This window comes from Polypterus senegalus, chromosome 11, assembly GCF_016835505.1.
Source record: "Polypterus senegalus isolate Bchr_013 chromosome 11, ASM1683550v1, whole genome shotgun sequence".
NCBI lineage: Eukaryota > Metazoa > Chordata > Cladistia > Polypteriformes > Polypteridae > Polypterus > Polypterus senegalus.
In genome coordinates, this window is record NC_053164.1 from 113046391 (window position 1) to 113062674 (window position 16284).

Sequence of the window (16284 nt, forward strand, 5' to 3'; positions counted from 1 at the left end):
ACATATATACACACATATATATATTTTTTTCTAAAATATAATAATATAACTGCAATGCTTGTGTTGAAAAATTGATTAAGTATAAGAAACTAAATGGGCCACCAAATGTTTCTAAACAGGGGGACACCTTGTAACAAATAGTATAACTTTGTTATGCTATGAAATATGAAATCTAAGCTTGGTACAATGATAGCTAACAGATTGGGGCACAAAAGAAAATTGACTCCAGGCTGTTGCATCGTAAAATGTCTTGGTTATGTACTGTAATATCCATTTTTTAAAGAGAGAAATTACTAAAACACCAAACTTTCCTGTGTTTTATTTGGAGGATAATAGTGTGAAACACAGGTTTTTATTCATATAAAGATTTTCTTTAAAAATTTTTGGAGTATTATAATCAAAACCCTTTAGCTATTTGCAGCTCCATATTTACATACGTAGAATAATAACTGTTTTTTTTTTAGTATGTAATAACCCCTTTGTGCAGCTTTTCTCAATAACTGAGTTAGTCGCGGGCTGCTACCGTTGAACTGCGAGTTGCTAATGTTTATAACAGTAGTGGGTTACAGCAGATCATTATACTCCACTGATCTGTGCTGTGTTCACCAACGAGGAGAATCCTCTCACCCCTGATTATAGCGCTCAATCACTCGATTCACCAAGACATTTGTGTTGGAAACAAGGTTGAGAAACACTGCACTTCTGTTACAAAATTTAGAGCAATATAGATCTCAGTAATTACCCTAACAAAACTTGTATTAGTGGGTTGCATTGGTTCCTGATGGGGGCCCTCGTTAGATGAAACTGAAAATAATTGTAGCAATAAATCTATACTAATAAAAGGCAAAGCCCTCACTGACTGACTGACTGACTCACTCACTCACTGACTCATCACTAATTCTCCAACTTCCCATCTAGGTAGAAAGCTGAAATTTGGCAGGCGTATTCCTTACAGCTTACTTACAAAAGTTAAGCAAGGTACATTTCGAAATTCTACACGTAACGATCATAAAGGTCGATAACGGTCGACAACGTCCACCATGTTGAACTTTCTTATTTATGGCCCCATCTTCTCGAAATTTGTTAGGCGGCTTCCCTGAACTAACCGAAACCAATGTTCGTACTTGTTTCGGTGGTATGATGCCACTGTCAGCTGCCATATTGAACTTTTCAACAGTCTTTGTTACTTATGGGCCCATCTTCAAGAAATTACACGGGTTCCCAACGCTAACTGAATCCTACTTACGTACATATATACGTCCAATAGCCTGCAGCTCGGTCACCGTGTGAGGTGGCGTTGGGTCCCCCATCCCAACGCCTCCCATGTTGTTGGCTGCCTGCCTATATAAGGCCGTCCGTCGCTCCGGTCTCTACATTCCCTTCCTTGCTTCGCCACGGGATTCACGTCTCCCTACTGATAACTACAGCCTTTTTTGTTTAATCCACGGCTTCTCCATGGTTTTATTGTTTGTTTATTACAATTATAGTTATTGTGTAGGTATTTTAGACTTACTTTACATTGTTCAGGTACCCATTTCCTTTATCATTCCAACCCCCATTAACATGTCTATTGAGGTGATAACCATCGATCAAAGAACTGTCACTTACCGAGTGGTTTCCATGCCCGGAGATGGCACCTACCTTTTCCATTCTCTTTGTTACATATTGCACGGTCATATCAGGCTCACTCTTGATACCCGGAGGAACATTGTGTCTTATGTATTGAATGACTGGGACAGGTTCAAGGTGTGGACTGATGACGGTACAGGAGATAATTATACTACAAAGGAGCACTATAAGAGTGAAATGCTTAAGCCCTTCACCTATGGTTCTGCATGTGAGTTGATGGCTGCTGCTGAATTGTTCGGTTGTCGCTTTCAAGTGTACCGAAATGGCCAAATATTTTACACCTTTCGACAACCGCCAATGCCTCTTAAACATCTTAGATTCACAGGTGACGATTTCAGTAGTGGACACTTTGATGTTTATGAATGTTTAAACTCTCAAAAGCTGGATGTGATTTTATCGATGAAACTGGTTGTGTGCTTACAACGCTTGACAGATGCTGAATGTCACTTCAACACAAGTCCTGCAAATACTGTTGTAATTGAAACAAACCATGAAATTCAAACCGATTATGACAGCAGCAATCCAAGCTGTGAGATTTGAGACAAGATTACTGTTCACATGGCCAACTGTAAGTTACATGCTCAAGAGTAAGCTCAGCGCACAGCTTGGTCATGTTACAACCGGAGGGCCGAACTGACAACATGGTATACAAAGAGATCCTTAACAAATAATTATTGGCATATTTTCCCTCAGTTTAAAATTTAATTTTCTTCTTAATAAAAATTTTAATGCAGTACTTCGCCGCTGCGAAGCGCGGGTATTTTGCTAGTAAATAATAAAAGGAAGGTCTATTTACAACAAAAAAGGCATACTATTTTTTAACTGACTTAACATTTTCTAACTTGTTATAATGAGTAGGTGGTCAAAGCACTGAGGGGGAGGCTTGCAGGAATGTATTTTTTGGGGGGTAAGTATCACATTATTGCCTACAAGCAGTATCAGATTTATGTCTCCAAACAACTAGCAGTAGGTTTTAAATTGAAGGCACATCACATTCAAGCATTACAGTTGCCAAAATCTCATCACTCCTTGGTCGCAGGAGCTGTCAACTGCAGGTGAATCTCAGTTCGTGATTATTTACAAGAGTTTTTCTCATTGATTCCTAGAAACATAATCGTGTTTTTGAGAACGTTGAAAACCATCCATCCATCCATCCTCTTCCGCTTATCCGAGGTCGGGTCGCGGGGGTAGCAGCTTAAGCAGAGAAGCCCAGACTTCCCTCTCCCCGGCCACTTCTTCCAGCACTTCCGGGAGAATCCCAAGGCGTTCCCAGGCCAGTCGGGAGACATAGTCTCTCCAGCGTGTCCTGGGTCTTCCCCGGGGCCTCCTCCCGGTTGGATGTGCCCAGAACACCTCACCAGGGAGGCGTCCAGGAGGCATCCTGATCAGATGCCCGAGCCACCTCATCTGACTCCTCTCGATGCGGAGGAGCAGCGGCTCTACTCTGAGCCCCTCCCGGATGACTGAGCTCCTCACCCTATCCTTAAGGGAAAGCCCAGGCACCCTGCGAAGGAAACTCATTTCAGCCGCTTGTATTCGCGATCTCGTTCTTTCGGTCACTACCCATAGCTCATGACCATAGGTGAGGGTAGGAGCGTAGATCGACTGGTAAATTGAGAGCTTTGCCTTATGGCTCAGCTCTTTTTCACCACGACAGACCGATGCAGAGCCTGCATCACTGCTGATGCCGCACCGATCCGCCTGTCGATCTCACGCTCCATTCTTCCCTCACTCGTGAACAAGACCCGAGATACTTAAACTCCTCCACTTGGGGCAGGATCTCTCCCCCAACCCTGAGAGGGCACTCCACCCTTTTCCGGCTGAGGACCATGGTCTCAGATTTGGAGGTGCTGATTCTCATCCCAGCCGCTTCACACTCAGCTGCGAACCGCTCCAGAGAGAGCTGAAGATCACGGACTGATGAAGCAAACAGGACAACATCATCTGCAAAAAGATGTGACCCAATCCTGAGTCCACCAAACCGGACCTCTTCAACACCCTGGCTGCACCTAGAAATTTTGTCCATAACAGTTATGAACAGAATCGGTGACAAAGGGCAGCCCTGGCGGAGTCCAACTCTCACTGGGAACGGGCTCGACTTACTGCCGGCAATGTAGACCAAGCTCTGACACCAGTTGTACAGGGACCGAACAGCTCTTATCAGGGGGTCCAGTACCCCATACTCCCGGAGCACCGCCCACAGGATTCCCCGAGGGACACGGTCGAACACCTTTTCCAAGTCCACAAAGCACATGTAGACTGGTTGGGCAAACTCCCATGCACCCTCCAGGATCCTGCTAAGGGTGTAGAGCTGGTCTACTGTTTTGCGACCCGGACGTTGAAAACACTGGTTAGAAATGTATCTCCACAAGATGGATATGCACTTTAATGGAGACTTCAACAGAAGTAGTACCCAAAGCACGCCTAGTGGCAAGAGGGTTTGATGAATGAGATAATAATGGGCTCAGAATTGATTCACTTCTTTTAGATATTATTTGTCAAAAACAATGTAAAGTTCATTTCATGGACAACAAATGTCCTTTTCTACACGTTATGAAATTGTCTCGGAATATTTATGTTCATCCTCCTACTCAAGCTAAAAGTGAGGGAATACTATGGAGGCTCAGAAAATCTGTGTATGGTCTTACAGATGCATCACTTTACTAGTACAACAGCATAAAGGAGATCATGCTGTAGGCAGGTGGAAAAGTTTCTGCAGTTTTTTTACTGACTGGATGAAGCCAAGTACTCTGACTGCAATTCTTGAATGCCATATTGATGGTTTTTTATGTGCGGGCACACACATTTTTTATCCCCTTCATTTCATACCTCAGATCAACTTTCCAGGTTGGTCATGAAGGGTATGATCGCTTCATCTATGTGGAACTAGAATTTGTAAGTGTCAATGGAACAATATGTACACATCAAGAAACCTACACAGAGAATCTTCATTCAACTCATTGTCATAGATTCTTCTACTGTAGAATCATAAAAAGGAATGATTCCCTCAATGCAACTGAACTGGAACAACTAAAGTGAAAAATAGGGCAAATTATATGGGCTTTCAGACAAAGCAGATGTTTGATGCCTACATCTTCACATCAGGCATTGGTACTGTGCAAAAAATACATGAAACCAACAAGGCTAATCGCAAAATTCATTCTGCATTAGTGGCCATGAAGTTTCAACACCTAGGATGGGACGAGTCATTGAGATTAGTTGTTTTCCAAAATGCCCCACTTGGAAATCTTTCTATGCTGGATAGCAGGGCACTTCATTATTTTGGTAGGAGAGGGAGGATGATTCTCACTCTCAGAATTCCAAGACATACACTGTTTCGTACATGTAGAGAGCATGGTGAGGGTTATTTTGTTCCAACTTAAAAAAGCATATAAATAAGAACAGGAACACCATGTGAAAATAGATAACTTGGCCGCAGTACTCCTCCTCTGACAATTCATAGTAATTTGATAAATAATTTGGTTCACTTCAGGTCTAGATGGAGCAGGGGCCTATGAATTACTGGACAGGTGATTAAGATAAATGGGCTGCTCATCCACTGATTTCAGTAATAGGGTAAACACTGCATCTTGGTTCTTCTTGTAGTCTTCTTGTCTGTACTCTACTGATGATATACTATTGATGTCTTGTAAAAGTCCAAGGTGAGTATTACAAAATTCACTTGATTAATATGATAACTTCCAGGTCAACTGAGCCTAGCCAAACCAGTCATCATGTTGTACAATGTGTATGTTGAAATAAAGTTGATTCGAGATACACTCTCAAGTGGGTATGGCAGTTTATTGCATTATTTTGCTAGTGTCTATTCCACCCAAATGTCTGTCTATTCCTATCTACTCCCAGGTCAACATATTCATTCCCAAACAACACATTCTTTGTTACCCTTTGCACAAGTGAAATATTGTGCATTGTTGTATTTGCACCAAATACAGCAATTCAGCTAATGTATTATTTTAGCTCCCGGAGAATAATAGATTAACTCTATTTCTGTAATGCCCTGGTTCAGCAAATGCTGCACACTTGGTTTTTAGGACAGTATTCATCTGTATTGCTAGTTGTGGTGCCTCTGTACATTTGTCTGTGTTTACCTCCATTAAAGCTTTTCAAAACCTCTTTACTGGTGACAGTACTCTGTGTACTGTACACAAATAATCTAAACAGATAGGATATTCTTCAAACATTACATATTTTGAAAAAAGGGGCTCTCCCTCTAGAAATTCTGCTGAGAATTATTTTAAATGAGCACGTTTCAAAGAATGTTTTGTTAATGCAATTGCCTTAGTCTTAATAATAAGAACTCTGTACATTTATATAAAGATTTTCTCACTACTCAAATCACTTTACACAGTGAGTGGAGAGCCACTTCAACGACCACTAATGTGCAGCAATGATGCGACGGTAGCCATTTTGCACCAGTACGCTCACCACACATTAGTTGTTAGGTTTTAAAGGCATGAGAGACAGTTAGGGACAAATAATGATTAGGTGGCCAGAATGACCAGGCTATGGTGGACAATTTAGCCAGGCCATCAGGATACACCCTACTGTTTACGAAGGATGCCCAAGGATCTTTAGAGTCAGGACCTATGCCCAATCTGAAGGACGGCACCATTTTTACAGCACAGTGTCATCACTGCACTGGGGCATTAGGATCCACATTCAGACCTCAGGGTAAGTGGCCCCTGCTGGCTTTGCCAACACCTCTTCTAGCAGCAACCCAAGCTTTTCCTGGTTGGTCTAACATCCAAGTACTGGCAAGGCCCAAACGTGCTTAGCTTCAGAAGAATGACCTGTTCTGAGGTGCATGTGGTCTTGCATGTTGTAGGACGGACTTAACTTTAAAGATCAACAAAATAATGACAGCCAATGGTGGATGATACTTGGCGACATAGATCTTGGTGTTAAATTATGCACACTGTAATGTCAGTATGATATACCTGAGTAGTACTATGATGAATTAGAGAAAATATTGTTTAGAAAAACCTAGCAATAACTTTGCATTACATAAGTATAACTGGTATAAAACACTATGTCAATAGTTTAACTTTGCTTAACTACATATGTTTAGCACACTCACCTCAAACCATAATTAGGTAACACCGCTTCCCTAATTTTACAGATTAGATCATCTAGAGTGGGATTTTCGCCATCCAGGTTTAAATGGCAGGTGGCATTATTAATTCTCAAACGCAGCTTCATACTGCTCAGAGAAAAATCCTGCAAAAATAAGCCAAAAGGGTAAAGATTAGAGACTATAATTTTACTCCAACCAATGCAGTTACTCCAACTTAACTCTTTATAGGTCTCTGAAATGTTTGCAGTCTTTTCAGCATTTTTCTTTACTACAAAATGCAGCAGCTAATCTTCACAACATTCAGTGCAATAAACTGTAGCAGAAACAGAAAACTACAGAGCAAACTCCATTTTTTAGTTTAGTGTTGTTAATATTTAATATAGATCACTAGAACTAGTGCTGCAGAATAAAATCCCACACCAATAATATCCAAAGCCAGTAATTCACACAGAGTCCAAAAACCTTATGATTCCAGTTTATACTTTATTAATAGATAATAAAAACCATGCTCGGTCCATGGAGTTTTCTAGCTCCTTGTAATTTAGCTGTAATAAACAGTCCCCATTTCTGCTAAAGTTCAGCAACTGCTTGATCAGTAGGATTGGGTGGCATGTCCCCTATTAGGTAAACATAGCCCATATACTGTAGTTTGTAACATCATCTGTGGCTGACTACCCTTTAGACCAGACCTGGGCATTTTACGGCCCACTGACTACCTTTGACCGGCCCACGTGAGTTCATATTAAAAGTGTAGCAACATCTATTACTTTGTGATAGGTGCACGAAATACAGTTACAAGGCTTTTATTTTGAAGGCCACTGTTGTTTTTCTTAATTATCAGTGTGCTTATGCACTTCAGCGAAAGTGTTGAACAGCTTCCAAGAAATTAGCTCTTAGCCCTTAAATATACAAGAATTTCACTGATGCAGAGCGGGCATGAGCAATGGAAGATTTGCTAGCTAAACTACAAAAGCAACATTTTACAAAACTCCACTCATCCAGGGATGCAGCGGTCATGACCAGCTTTGTAATATCCCACAAAATTGCAAGATACAGTAAGCCATTCTCTGATGGGGCGTTTATTAAAGACTGTTTGGTGGAGTCTTCAGCACTAATATGCCCTGAGAAAAAAGTTGAATTTGCAAATGTGTCTCTCTCGAGGTGCACTGTAACAAGGCGGGTCGAGAACATCGCGGGGAATTTGGAGCTTCAACTGCAAAAGAAAACGGAAAATTTTGTCTTCTTTTCCTTGGCTCTGGACAAAAGCTGTGATGTCCGTGATACAGCCCAGCTACTTATCTTTGACATTGATTAATGAAAGACTTTGAGATGACAGAGGAGCTGGCAGCCATGCGCCCAATGAAAGGGACTACAATGGGGAGTGATTTGTTCACAGAGGTAAATGCATCCATGGACATGCTGGGACTAAAATGGGACAAACTAGTAGGTGTTACAACCAATGGCTGTCTAAATCTGACGGGGAAAAATGTTGGACTTTTGAGGCGGATGCAAGATAAAGTGACTGAAATTAACCCAGAACAGAAATTGATATTTTTGCATTGTATCATTCATCAGGAGATGTTGTGCAAGTCAGTGCTAAAAATTAGCCATGTTGTTGATGTTGTAACTAAAATAGTTAAATTCATCAGGGCAAGAGCACTGATTCACAGACAGGTTGTTTCACTGTTAGAGGAGCGTGAAAGTGAATATAGTGACATAAGACAGCTGTGAGATGGCTCAGCCTTGGCAAGGTGCTTAAAAAAGATTCAGGAGTTTTGAGAAAAGAAAGACAAAGACATTCCAGAGCTCTCAAATACACACTGGATTGCAGATCTGGCCATTGCTGTTGATGTGAATGCACTAATCAATGAACTAAATACCAAGCTGCAAAGCAAGGGCCTATTTGCACACGAAATGTACAGTTTGGTGACAGATTTCATGAGAAAGTTGAAGTTTCTTTCAAGTCAGTCAGAGGGTAACATTCTCACTCACATGCCAACACTGAAAGAAGTTGCACTATGAGTTGATCATCTCCACAAGTATTCATCCATGTTAGGGGCACTGCATGGTGAGTTTTCAAGAAGATTTTAAGACTTGAAATGCACATGATTTCTTCTCCCTTTACTTATAGTGTGGATAATGCACCCAGTGATGTCCAGCTTGAACTCATTGATCTGCAGTCTGATAATCTACTGGCAGAGCATTTTAAGTTAGTATCACTGGTTGAGTTTTATTCCTCTCTCGAAGAGGAAATCTTCCCACACTTGAGGAAACATGCTCAGAGAATGTTGGTTCTCTTTGGATCTACCAACATCTGTGAACAAACATTCTCAGGTATGAAGTTTAACAAATCCAGATATAGATGCTCTCTCAGCGATGATCACTTGTGTGCTGTCCTTCGCATATCCACCTCAGATATTCAACCTGACTTCAGTGCACTTGTTCAAGCCCAAAACAGGCTGGATTTCTCTCACTGAACACCAAAATTAATGAGGCAAATTAATGTGATGTTGGTCTTTGAAAACTGGCTAATAAAGTTATGATGCTATTTTTGAAATACTGCAAAAAATGCACATTTTCTAAATTGTTTTTATAAATGTTCCTTAAATAGTTCAATAATTCTGTGCTCCACACTTGTTTGATTGACTGTTTGGTTTACTGTAAGTTGATGCTGCTATTTTACATTAAGTTATGATGCTAGTTTTTTTTAAACATTGCAAAAGTTGAAATTTTCGTTTTTGTGATTGTTCATTAAACAGAATTTTATATATATATAGATATATATAAAATTCTATCTTGTACATTTTCTCATTGTAATGTTTCATTTACTGTTTCTTATAGTGGGATATCATATATATTGGAAATTAGTTAAGAATATTATAGGTATTAAGTATATATTAGGTATATTATATATATTCCGGCCCTCTAAAACCATTCCAATTTCTCATGTGGCCCCTTTGGAAAAATAAATGCGCACCCCTGCTTTAGATCAATGTATACCACATCTGGAGTTTACCAAATACGTCATTCAACTTACACAGCCCATCTCTTCCTAACAAGTTTATGCATGAATGATCAGCGGCCAGCATGTAAATTTTAGTCATTATGCCTTGTACACAAAGGAGTACTGGAGCTGCCAAAGGAATCAACTGTATCTGTCCCAAGAATCTGCCTTAACATATTTACCAGACAGGGGAAGGTGTGTTGAATTACAGGGATGCTTTTCCCTTCCATTTCAATTATCACAACTGCTGACCTTCCCAAATAGGATTCTCAGGGTAACCCTAAATGTCCTGATTAAATCTCAACCCTGAATTCACCAGTCCTGAAGCAGCTCGCTGCTGACTCCAGACTGGCTGACTTTATCTGGAAATATGGCTGATGATTATGATTATTCTAAACAAATTGATTAAAACCTTGCTGCCATGAGTGTATCTGACAATTCTTCCTACTGTATCCTGGTTGGCCACATCCCCAACACACACCAGGTGGTCCTTGTGGTGGTTTAAAGTTTGCACTTTTTTTTCCCTTTTTGCTGCCTCTTTCCCCAACTGGGCTGCTGGAGCTGGTGTCACTGTGGGTGCTCTGGAAGGACTGAGGGCAGGAGGTGGAGAGACTACTGGTCTCACCTATCACCTTATTTTCTATCTTCCATCGCACCCATCTCTGGAGCACGGATTATTGGAGCTTGTGTTTTCTTTTCATTCATCTGTGTCAGTTCCCCTAGCTGCAGCTGAGCCAATTTTCTCTGGACCTCCTTTTCCTGGTCAATCAGCTTTTTCTTGTCTCTGTGATACTTATCTGTAGCATGGACAGCATGGTCACAAAACTCTCTGTAATACTTGGTTTCTAATCCTTCAATTTCTTCCAGCCTACCTTTGACTGGTTCCGGTACTTCATTTATCACTGTCCTTTTGAATAGTGCAGTTATTATAGGATCCCCTTCTGGGTCCTTTTCTCTCTCCAGTTTCCACTTCCTTAACTGTCTGTCCATACAGGCAATCAGGTTCTCTGACAACTCAATTGGCTCTCCGTTTAGCATCTTAGGGTTACATTTTACAGGATACTCCTCTCTTAAGACGCTCCACACATCAGAACGATAGGGGTCAAAGGTATTTGCATCAAAGAGGGAGGTGTCTAGAATTGCAGACAGATTGGCCTTTCCCAGTATATACTCCATCTGGTTAGTGCCCCATATTCTTACCACTAATGCTTTCACTTCTCCCAGTGCCAATAGCTTTCCCATCATTTTCTCTTCAAAGGCCCTAACCCATTTTTCTCCACCCTCGCATATGCGACAGAAGCCAGCCACCAGGCCTTCTAAATGGTGCATACTTGAGCTTTATCTCCTTTTACCAATACTGGCACCTGACCTCCACTAGCTCCTTGTGGTGGTCTCAATTTTCCTCTGTCACCCAGACTACCACTGTAACTGCCGTATTTGGGTGTCTAGTTCACGTTTTCTTTCCTGGCTTTCTAGCTGAAAATGTTCAATACTGAAATTTCCAACACTCCTCCTTATACTTACCAACTCTTCTCTAAGTGCATTACCTAAGAAAGGTTCCCGATAGTGCAGTTCCCTTTTCTTTATCCTTCTTTCTACTGGCTGTTCTAACTCCTTTTTAAATTGTGCATCTGTGGAAGATTCCTGGCATTACAGCTGTCTTTCCCCAATCTTTCTTCTTACCACCTTTTCTGTCAGATCATCCTCTTGCTCCTCACTACTCTAATTTTCTTCTATTTCATTAACTTCATCTATTTCTTCCCATTCACCTCACTCTCTTCTACATCCTTGTAATCCTCTCCTAGGTCACTTTCCTTATCACTTACCTCAATATCATTACGAGTTTTATGCTTTGTTTTTCATAACATTTTATTTCTTTGTATTTGTCTCTTCGCAGTAGGTGTATGAGTTATCAGCTTCTTTCTTTCTGTCATTGGTGTAAAACTCAGTCTCTGATTTCCACTTTCAAATTTAAGTGACCTTTCTGACCCTCTTCCCAACTTTATGAATTCTTGCGGAGCTTCAAAGAATTTACCTCCTTCTCTCAGTATAGCTTTATAGCTCTCTAATAACTTCTCAGTATATTGCACATATCAACGTACCCTGAATTTATTCTCCCTATCTTTTATGAGCCGTTCTTTGCATTGTGTTCATAGTCCGGATCTTCCTTTACTGGCTGATCTCTGATTCTTCTCTCTACTATTTCTGTAACACAACGTCACTAACTATCATGTATTGAATCTGCTTCTATCTTGAAGTTATCTAGCCACTCTCTGCTCTTCTCTGGTATCCTTGCTGGTCTAATTTCTCACAGTGATTCCTCACTGCTAGATCTCTCCATCCCCTGAGTGGCTACATTCGCTGTCTTTTTTTAGTGGCACCTTTCAGTCTTCTTTCTCATCTTCCAGTTCTATTCATCCTTGTAATATTTATCTTTCCTTCTATTAATGGCGATTCGTGCACTGTCTCCATCGATGGGGCTGATGGTGTTCTACTCCCCTCCAATTCTTCATTAAAATATTGTCCAATTTTGTTTACTGCTGTTTCTCTCCTCATGGCTTCAGCTACAAACATCTGCATTACCTCCAAATTAAAGAGTGATATCATCACTTTGAGAACAGGTTTGGCTTCGCTGTAGTGAATTGCCTGAAACACCCATTAAATTCCGAGGACACCTTGCCACAATATCTCTGAAAAGGATGGATGTTTAAGTGCAAGGTGCAAGGCAGAAACAATTACTGGATGGGGCATCAGCTCATCGCAAGGTGAACACAAGCACTCACATACACTGGCGTCACTTTAGCATCAATAAGTCGCCAAACCTGCATTTCTTTGGAAGGAACTGGAGTCCACTGTGGAAACCCACCAGGAAAACCTGCAAACTCCAGGCAGGGAACATCAAGGACGCGACTCCCTGTGAGACAGCAGCGCCACCGCTCCGCCACCGTGTTACCCCCACATTTGTAATTATTAACAATATTCATTATTTAAATGAAGTTAACGATTTATCTGTAAGATGCAATATACATAATGTAATGCATTTCATCATGAAAGTGATATCAGGTATTAATTTACAGATTCTAAATGGGCATAAAGCTGGAATATCATACATTTGATGTGTTTTTTGTGGCAGTTGCTGCTTGCTGCTGCTCTCAATGCCGGAGGGAGCCCAGAAGCACGTAGCGATTAACAGCTGGGTTGGTTTTAAGATGACGTTTACAACGGTCTAATTCAATGATAAAATAAACTACCAGTTTAGAGTGGATATTTCAAAACTTAAGCGGAAATATCCACTTTAATCACAAAATACACCTTTTCACTGTGTCCTTTTCAGAATGTCTGTTGCTGTTGTTAAGGTGCCAAAAAAGATGGCACAGAAGACGGTATGCGAGACTTTTAAAATGTATCATGTCATTATGAAGGGGAATAGGCAATGCTTGAATATAAAAGCACTGCAAATGCATTTGTATGTCGGTATTTTGCTTCACCCCATTGAACCATTCCTCAAACATCGAAGCGCGCACATCGATCCTGTAGGAGCCACATTGCTGCTTTCTGTCACATGTAGATAGTAAACAGAGACTCTGATGTCACATTCTGAATTTATCAAACTGCGCCTCCCAACTTTTTGCTGGTACTGCAACTTGTGCATGCATCACGTTAATTTACGAGGATGTGCTCAGAGGACGTGTCAAATGAACGCTGGGAATGCATGCGTGTATGTGTTCTGAACGTGAAGTATAAACCGGCCCTTAGACGTTTTCACATTTTATTGTTACATTGTGATTCAACGTAGTAAATTGAATTGGCTTTTTTTGACATTGATCAGAAAGGAAATCAAAGTGAAAACATCCCTGCAAAGGGGTCTAAATTAATAACAAATACAAAACACGATATCATTGACAACGTAAGCATTCACCCACTTTAACATGACACACCAATATCATCACTGGTGCATCCAGTTAGTTTCAGAGGTCACACAATTAGTTAAATGGAGCTCAAATGTCTTTAGTCAAGGGGCTTCAGTTGACTGTAATATAAATGTACCTATAACTGGAAAATCCAACTTGTGCTGGGTTGGTCTCGTGGCCTAACCTACACAATAAAGGCAAAAGAACAGTCCAAAAAACTCAGAGAAAAAGCGATTGAAAAGCACAACTCAGGGGATGAGGGACAAGAAAATATACAATCCTTGGAGCCCAATTATATCAATCATTAGGACGTAAGAGTATGGCACAGCTGTAAATCTGCCCAGGGCAGGCCATCCACAAAAACTGAGTGATCATGCAAGAAAAAGGCAACCACTGACCTGTGATAACTCTGAAGGAGATCCAGGCTACAGTAGCTAACATTTGAGAGACCGTGCAGACATCCTGGCTGCTCCACCAGTCACAGCTTTAATGGAAATTGGCAAAGAGAAAGTCACTGTTTAAAAAAAAAATAAAGCACATGACACCTCAGGTTGAGTTTGCCATCAGGCACATGTGTGACTCTGCTGGAGGAAGGTGCTATGCACTAACAAGACCAAAATTGAACTTTTTGGCCATTTGACTAAACTCTATGTTTAAACACTGCACATAATCAAAAATGTACTATCCCTATTGTGAAGTATGGTGTTGGCCAGTATCATGCTATGGTGATGTTCCCCAGCACCAGCACCAGCCCCCCTGGTAAAGTAAAGTGAATGCAGAAAAGTACAGGGAAATCCTGGAAGAATATCTGCTGCAGTCTGCAAGAAACCTATGTCTTGAGAGAAGATTTGAATTCCAGCAAACATAAAGCCAAAGTGCCAAAAGAATGGGCAAAAACAAAAATGTTAATGTCCTGTGGTGGCTGATTCAGAATGCAGATCTCAATCCAAGTGAGAGTTTGTGGCTGAACTTGGAAAATTGTTTATTCTTGATGTCCATGCAGCCTGACTAAGCAGTTTTGCAAAGAAGAATGCAGAAAAATTATAATGTCCAAATGTGCAAAGCGGACAGAGCGAGACCTGTGCACACAGACTTGAGGCTATCAAGGCTGGGAAAGGTGCATCTGCTAATTAACAATATTCTGGGTGTTATAGTTTTTGCAGCGATCTGTTTTCACTTTGACATTAACGAGTATTTTTCTATTGATCAGCGTCAAAAAAAGCCAATTTAAATTCGCTGTGCTTCAATGCTGTATAACAATAAAATTCCAAAGGGTTGAATCATTTTTATAACCAGCTGCACACACGATATATCCGGCAGCAATGCTTACTACGGTGGCACTGCATTGCTCTGTAATTTTAAAGCATACAAATATAATTCAAAACAAGTAAATGAATGAAAGTATGCGAGTGCTTAGGTGATGATGCTTTACCTTTCCCTGTGGTAATGCAGTTTCCCCATCCCTTCCATTTATTAAGAGGCTCTGTAAGTGTGACTTGGTGCCATTTGTCCTGCGCTGAACCGATGTCACCTCTAGTGCTGAAAGCATGAAGGACTGGTGCGGGCACAACCCTCGGTAAAGCGATAGTGCATCCCAGGGTCTGTTCACACTCACTAGGTCACCTAACTGTCACAATTTGTTAATATACAAACAACGCAAGCTGGGGTCTGAGAGAATGTGCTCAGCTCAGTCCTCGCCGGATTCGACTTTATACATTTAATAATGATATTTTGTGAATTTGCTATTTATGTATTATTATTTTCTTTAATATTGTGCACACAAATATTCCTGTCCCTAACTGCGTTTAGTAAATGTACACCGTCCATTTGCACACGTGACTGATGAAGCGTTCTTTCGATGGCTTTTGTCAGGCGCTGCGTCACGTCTTTCATTTGTTTTGTTTCTGCAATCTTTCGCTTTCGATTCAGCTTTAGAAACATCACATTATGAAATGACGCAACAAAACGACACATTGCTGTCTTCTCTGCATACTACGTACCTTTCTTTTTATAGTTGAAAGCAGTCTAATGAAAACAGAATATAGTTACACTCCGACAACAATAATAATGAGGCGCATCTGCCACTTGCATCAGTTCTGTCATCGCGGCTTTAAAACATCAACGTTGGATTCTGCTCGATTTTCTACTTACAAGACTGCCAGGCGTAAAGGATCGTCCGAGTTAGGATTTCCTGGTTCTTCTCCTTAGTGAGGCTGCCAGGTCAGAGCTGCTGCATATAAAACATTCCTTGACGTTCCCTTTACTAAGATAAAAAAAAGTTTGCTTATTACTTTTCAGGTTCTTATTTGACGTTTGCGCGAGCTTGTCTTCAGGACACGCTTGCGCACTTAGCATTACTTAAAAAAAACTACAAAGACTTCACTTCCCAGTTGGCTTTGCGATAATTCGTGTCGACCTTTTCGGTAAAGGTTGTTAAGGGTTTGGCATGGATACGTCACTGTTTTTTAAATGCTATCGATTTAACGACCACTTTATTGTTTACAAAATTGTTCGCATTAGTAAAATTTATAGATACACTATTCGAATTTCCACAAAGCTAAGCGACATTCTCAGAGAAAAACGGCAGTATTTTGATACAAAAAGTATAAATGTTTTACTATAATACCCGATATTCCAACACTATT

At 40.7% G+C, this 16284-nt stretch overlaps 1 protein-coding gene across 5 annotated transcripts in view; it reads right to left on the reverse strand.

The window, feature by feature from the left end:
• Positions 1–16001, reverse strand: part of fbxo7 (F-box protein 7) — a 50765-nt gene extending 34764 nt beyond the window's left edge. For 2 of the 5 annotated variants that reach the window (XM_039769500.1, XM_039769495.1), the window contains exons 1-2: positions 15791–16001; positions 6728–6867 (exon numbers count right to left, since the gene is read on the reverse strand). In XM_039769500.1, the coding sequence (XP_039625434.1) occupies positions 6728–6849 (122 nt within the window). In that variant the 5' untranslated portion in view covers positions 6850–6867; positions 15791–16001. Of the gene's footprint in view, positions 1–6727; positions 6868–14037; positions 14154–15639; positions 15745–15790 lie in introns of those variants that run through there. The other 3 variants (XM_039769496.1, XM_039769497.1, XM_039769499.1) reach the window with 3 other exon arrangements.
• Between the last annotated feature and the right edge of the window lie 283 nt (positions 16002–16284).